Source organism: Salmo salar, chromosome 01 (assembly GCF_965601325.2).
Source record: "Salmo salar chromosome 01, fSalSal1, whole genome shotgun sequence".
NCBI classification, from domain to species: domain Eukaryota; kingdom Metazoa; phylum Chordata; class Actinopteri; order Salmoniformes; family Salmonidae; genus Salmo; species Salmo salar.
The window spans coordinates 141,581,371-141,587,899 of record NC_138291.1 but is presented as its reverse complement, the minus strand read 5'-3'; the positions used below and the strand labels follow the sequence as shown (position 1 = coordinate 141,587,899).

The 6,529-nt window shown below is 43.9% G+C and overlaps 1 protein-coding gene across 1 annotated transcript; it reads left to right on the top strand.

Moving 5' to 3' along the window:
- The first annotated feature begins 1,747 nt into the window (after positions 1-1,747).
- Positions 1,748-6,143, top strand: spp1 (secreted phosphoprotein 1). The gene is made up of 7 exons (XM_014128936.3): positions 1,748-1,894; positions 3,318-3,431; positions 3,986-4,048; positions 4,194-4,247; positions 4,668-4,769; positions 4,981-5,286; positions 5,400-6,143. Exons 2-7 carry the CDS (start codon positions 3,333-3,335, stop codon positions 5,838-5,840), a joined length of 1,065 nt encoding a protein of 354 aa, XP_013984411.1. The 5' UTR covers positions 1,748-1,894; positions 3,318-3,332; the 3' UTR covers positions 5,841-6,143.
- The last annotated feature ends 386 nt before the right edge of the window (positions 6,144-6,529 follow it).

Sequence of the window (6,529 nt, the reverse complement as noted above, 5' to 3'; positions counted from 1 at the left end):
AATACACCCTAAATCATTCCACTGAACACCAAAGCCACTGGAGGCTATTTTATTATGGTCATACCGTAGGAAATCAAGCTATAATGGATTACATTCAAAGTACTAAAGCAGACTCAACATGTAGCAATGCATACTCCAGTGAGTATGTCAGACACCTGTCAGACATTAACACAGGAATCCTGACAAGTTAATTGCAGGGTTAGGAGAGATAGTTTGACAAAGAAACCAGTCAGGGGTGCTACCTTAGTTTCATACCTACTACTTTAGTGGGTCATATTTCAATGCTCTCTAACTTTTATGAGAGGTAATCATATTCTAGAATTCAGAGAATGCATACTGTGGGTGTCTGGAAGTTCTCTTCCTCAATGTGCACAAGGATTACTCCATATCCTTGCACTCTCCATGCAATGTATATTTGATATATATATACTGAAAAAATATATAAACGCAACATGTAAAGTGTTGGTCCCATGTTTCATGAGCTGAAATATGAGATCACAAATTTGTTTACATTCCGGTTAGTGAGCATTTCTCCTTTGCCTAGATAATCCATCCACCTGACAGCATGATCATTACACAGGTGCACCTTGTGCTGGGGACAATAAAAGGCCACTCTAAAAATTTGCAGTTTTGTCACACAACACAATGCCAAAGATGTCTCAAGGTTTGAACTGTAACTCAGTAAAATCTTTGAAATTGTTGCATGTTGTGTTTATATTTTTGTTCAGTATATATTATTTTCTTTACAACCTTTCATATATCAGATTAAAATGGTAATACCAGTAGTTATAGTCTAGCTTCACAGATAATGACACTGAGTCGCAGAGTCACTCCGTAAAAAGATGACTGAGGGTCACAATGAGTCCAAACTTATCTTCCCAAGAAACATGCTGAGTGGGGTGTAGAATTGTGATGTTAATGCTGGCTAATGATGTCTTGCATTGAGGCCAATGGAGATGAGAGAATATGTCCTCTTAACAAAAAAGCTCTGCTGTCTACACTGTTAAATGTACATGAATGTATGGATTCACTTAACACATCCTCTCTTTCTCTCTTTCTGTCTTTCTCTCGGAGGACCTGAGCCCTAGGACCATGCCTCAGGACTACCTGGTATGATGACTCCTTGCTGTCCCCAGTCCACCTGGCCGTGCTGCTGCTCCAGTTTCAACTGTTCTGCCTGCGGCTATGGAAACCTGACCTGTTCACCGGGTTTTAGGCTGGGTTTCTGTACAGCACTTTGAGATATCAGCTGATGTACGAAGGGCTATATAAAAATAAATTTGATTTGATTTGAATTTGATCCACCTCCACTTTGACATTGGCTCTTCTTTGACCGTGGCTTAATGATGAAGTGATGATAGTATGTATTACCTTACAGACCCACAATAATGTTTTTGTACTTCAACCCTGGTTCAGATGCTGAAACCTCCTTAACTAGTAATAAAGCCAGTATCTCTACATTTAGTGTTTTCTAACGTCATGTGACTGTAAGCACTGTCATGTATTTTATCTCAATTTCACAGGGCTTGTGTCCTCAGTTTATTTCTGTAACAATACAGGATATGTGTTTTTTTTTCTTCCTCTGTCTTGTCGATTGGTGAATGTTTGCATTGAGTGGCCACATTAACCACAGGAAGAGTGGGAGAGGAGAGGTGGGCCAGAAGTGGTAGACCTCATGACATCACAAGACACAAGCCCTGCTTCTATTGGCTGGAGCTGGAGGCAGCCAGGTTTATAAGCCAACCAGCAGCCTCCGTTCAGCAGCATCCATCCACATCCAAACTGAACTGTGCTGTTCCTCTTCTGGCATCCAAGAGAATATTGAGCAGCTCTCCACTCATCCTGACTGACTAGTGTAGTGCTATCCTGTGGATTCTCTGAGGAACACATCCAGGTAAAACAAAATTGCTTATCACTTGTATTGGTGCTCAGGTGCATAGATTTGATTGATTATTTGGGGAAACTGAAGGAGATTTCATATAGACAACGTAACTATAGCAGAGTAAATTCTGACATTGACATGTTATGCATATGCTTTGTGCACATTAAGAAATACAATTTTAGCCCTTCTACATGTATAATCCTCTCCCATAAAAAGCTCAAAGAAAATCGTGGTGAATGTTTTTACATTTTGTGCAAAGATTGAAAAAGCTAGTTAATTTCAGCAGTTAGATAGTAAAATAATACCCTTTCAATGCCTAAATGCTTTGTACATTTGGGGCTTTTTATGTAAATGAGAATAAATGCATTATGGTTAGTAGCAAATTCATAATTTACCAGAAAAGAGAGCTTGGTGATCTATTGTAACAATTAGTTTGTGTTATTACACCGGATATTTCTGGTAACCTGATAGAGTCAGCTCAATCATAAACTAGGTTTTATAGTGTTGGAATGATGAACGTGACAGCAGGAAGAGGAAGCTCTGGGCTCAGCTCTCAAACCCACAGCTAATTTATTGTCAACTAACTGACTCCTATGTTCCAAGACTAAACCACATCATTTAAGTGCTGCTGGGAGAACAAATAATAATAGCAGCAAAACTGAAAGGCTGGATTAGTTACTTCTGAAGTCAGATCTCATCTACACACATCCTATGGACATCCCTAGTAGTATCTCTCGCCTCCGTCACACTTCCATCTGTCGACACCACAAATTTAAGGGCTCTTCATTCTAGAACCCAAGGATCAAATGACAAAGTAGAGTTGGCTTCCAAAATAAAGCTGAGGGGCGTTCAATCATGTTCCCCGCCTTCCTGGACCGACTGTGGTCTTCCAGACTTCCACTTTTAACTTGGGGAATTATACACTATGCAGAGATCATTATAGGTATAGCTAAAACACTGCCTGCTCAGAGTTATACTTGATGTAATGTTGTTCTAGCTGAGAGTAGCTCAGCTGGAAAACAAGGGAGACGTTCATGCATGGGGGTAGGATAGCTAGGCTAGGCTGGATGTCATTAGCTGGGAGCGAAGCCCATGTTATCTGCCAACGGTTAGGGACTGACTTTAAAATGAGTGCACTTCCTCCAGAGTTCCTCCACTTAGCCATGGTGGAGACTCATCATGGCCCATGGTTAATTCTCCCTGTATACTAATCAAGTCTTTAATGGTTTAACCATTACAAAGCAGGACTTCACAGGCAATTTGCAGTTAAACTCAGTCTAATTGCCTCCCATCCAGGCATTTCTGCTGTAATTGAAAAGAATGGATCACATTTTCAGTTTAAAAGGGTGTTAAATGTAGCTAACATACTGTACAGCTTTCAACACAGTTTGTATCTTCAGTTCACATCATTTTGCTGGAATCTCTCTCGTTTCAGATACACATTGTGACTATGAAGGCTGCAATTGTTTTCGTCCTGCTCTTTGCAACGGTCCTCTGTCGCCCGGTGAAACGCTCATCCAGCAGTAGTTCAGAGAGCTCAGAGGAAGTGGTGAGTGTTCCTCTCATATGAAAACATATACATTGACAGACATGCGAACAGACAGACGTGTGCTTGGTATCAACTTAAATTCATGTTCATGGGCCTCCAGAGTGGTGCAGCGGTCTAAGGCACTGTGTTGCAGTGCTTGAGGTGTATCTACAGACCTGGGTTCAATCCCAGGCTGTGTCACAACTGGCCATAACCGGGAGTCCCATAGGGACCGTGCACAATTGGCCCAGCTTCGTCCGGGTTTGGGGAGGGTTTGGCCGATGGGGTGCTTTACTTGGCTCATCGCATTCTAGCGACTCCTTGTGGCAGGCCGGACACCTGCAGGCTGACTTTGGTGGTCAGTTGGTGCAGCTGGCTTCTGGGTTAAGTGGACGGGTGTTAAGAAGCGCGGTTTGGCGGGTTATGTTTCGGAGGACGCATGACTCGACCTTCGCCTCTCCCAAGCCCGTTGGGGAGTTGCAGCGATGAGACAGGATCGCAATTGGATGTCACGAAATTGGGGAGAAAAGGGGGGTAAAAATAGTAAATAAATAAATGAATGTTCATGTTGGCAGGTAAAACCAGCTCCGGTGCTTCGGAAAGCCCTAGTAGATCTCACCCAGGTTGCATCTGTACAGGTAAGAGCATGTTCACCTTCTTTCAGGGTACATTACTTTATAATCTGTATGTGCATTGAAATGTATACATTTATCCTATAGGGAAAACTGCAATAAATATGACAGTTTTTATTGGACTCTTTTTAATGCTGCTGTTTTCTTTTAGAATGTGGGTGCTGGTACAGCATCAGACGAGAGCTCCGACGAAGATGAAACAGAAGTAAAACATCATTCTGTTGTACCATAATTAAGCAATAAGGCCCGAGGAGGTGTGGTATATGGCCAATATACCATGGCAAAGGGCTGTTCCTATGAATGACCGAAAACGGAGTGCCTGGACACAGCCCTTACCCGTGGTATATTGGCCACATACCACAAACACCTGAGGTCCCTTATTGCTATTATAAACTGGTTACCAACGTAATTAAATCAGTAAAAGTAAATGTTTTGTCATACCCATGGTATACGGTCTGATATACCACAGCTGTCAACCAATCAGCATTCAGGGTTCGAACCACCCAGTTTATAATGTAGCATAAGACACTAAATCCCTCTTACACATGATATAGTTGTCTCTATCTGTACTTTTGATGGATGTTGTTGATGACATGCTGATGGGTCCTGTTTTTCTATTATCCAGGGAGCTGATCCTACATCAGACCCAACAGTGGACAGCACATCATCGACAGACAGTGCAGACAGTGACGAAAGCAAGGACAGCACAGGCAGCACAGACAGTGATGTAATACACCAAGTATAAAACTATTCATATGTAGGATATATTGAGTCACATTGTCACGTGTAGTTATGGCTCCAGTAAGTCTACAAGACCACACAGACTGTAGTTTAAAATTCAATGAAGACGTCTAGGTAACCTCGACAGACAGGAGCGTTCACTAAGCTCTTATTTTAACTTCACATCTTATAAAGGTGTTGTTGTGATGTGTTTTCAGGACACAGAGGAGTCAGAGTCCGGGGAGGCAGACACCACCGCTGCCCCTCCCACCGCTGAGCCCACTGTTGAGCCCACCCTGGCTCCCACCGAGGCCCCAATCTACGACGACGGACGCGGAGACAGCATGAGCTACCCCGGTGACTACAAGAAGTCCATCTATGTAGATACCAACAACATCGAGAAGGGACCCTCCCCATACAAATACTATGGAAAGATGGACGAGGGCATGTATGCTGGCAAGAAGGTGTCCGTCTATGACACCGGGCTCGGAAACGAGATTGAGAAGACGCTGACCGTGTTCAAGGTACATTTGTCTCTCCTCTGTTAGAATTCTCCCATTTAAAACTCACAGGCATTATTTCCTTCCATTTAGTTGTAAGAATTGTCTCTAAACATCCTTCCATCACCTCTCTCCAGGCCCTGCAGGTGCATGATTTGATGGAAGAGGACACCAGCACCCCCGAGGTGGAGAGCCAGGGTTTGGATGTCTCCAGCGGGACAGCCGAGGAGCCCAGCCTGCGCCAAGCGCACGTCGATGAAGCCAGCCAGGACACCGGTCTCTCTGAGAGCCCCGAGAGCCAGGGAGCTGAGAGCCTGGAGGAGGAAGAGGCAGAGAGTGCCAGCGCTAGCGCCAGTGATGCGACAAGTGAGAGCACCAGTAGCGCTAGCAGCGACGGCACCAGCGAGAGCACCAGCGCCAGTGATGAGACTGACAGCAGCAACAGCAGTGAGGAGGCTACAGCCACGCCCGGGGCGGCAGACAGCGACGAGAGCCAGGAGATTGACAGCAACTCGGCTGAGGAGGCAGCCACAGAGGCTACCATAGATACTGACGCTCCCGTTGTCATAGTTGCCTAGTAAAGGCCTGTCTCTCTCATCCTGCTGCTGTCGACAGTGAAGAATGCTACCAGGACCAGGACGGTGCTCTATGACCCTAAATTAGGAGGTCAGAACAGAGAGAATAACAAACAGACGGCCCTTAAGGTCTAATACAGTACGTCAATAATACCTGATAAGAGCAATACTAGCCAACACGTCAGGACATACAGAACAGTCCATTTTTTTCAATTGCACAATTATTTACACTACATGTTGTTTGTCCCATTTTTACTGTATGTATAATGTTGTATCGTTTCTAAATAATTTCTTTTTTTCATAAAACGCATGGTGGGTCTGTTATTTCACATTTGTATACTTTGTTGTATCTACTGAGCCATTGCTCTCTGTGTATAGTACTACGCAGAGGCTCATACAATATGAGCTAAATTACAGATTCACAGCTGTGTTCACCAGAGAAAGAGACTAGACACCCAGTATTCTTTGTGATGAGGGCCCTCCTAAACCACACTCCATCACACACCACCATTCAGTTCATTCTGAGCTAAAATATGAACAAAAGGCCCTGTCACAGTTAACGTCTCATTCCTTACCCTAATGTCTCATGTGATGAGTTGTTGCCTCAGTCAGGAGGAAGGCGGAGTTCATATGAAGCTATGAACTCTTAGCAGTGTAGTGCAGCAGATAACCACAAGAGAGTGCTGTAGGAA

Excerpts from the sequence above, each read along its gene's own strand:
- spp1 (XM_014128936.3), top strand. The coding sequence starts at position 3,333 with ATGAAGGCTGCAATTGTTTTCGTCCTGCTCTTTGCAACGGTCCTCTGT. Across the intron at positions 3,432-3,985 it reads CAGAGAGCTCAGAGGAAGTG|GTAAAACCAGCTCCGGTGCT; the intron begins GTGAGTGTTCCT and ends TCATGTTGGCAG. Across the intron at positions 4,770-4,980 it reads CAGGCAGCACAGACAGTGAT|GACACAGAGGAGTCAGAGTC; the intron begins GTAATACACCAA and ends ATGTGTTTTCAG.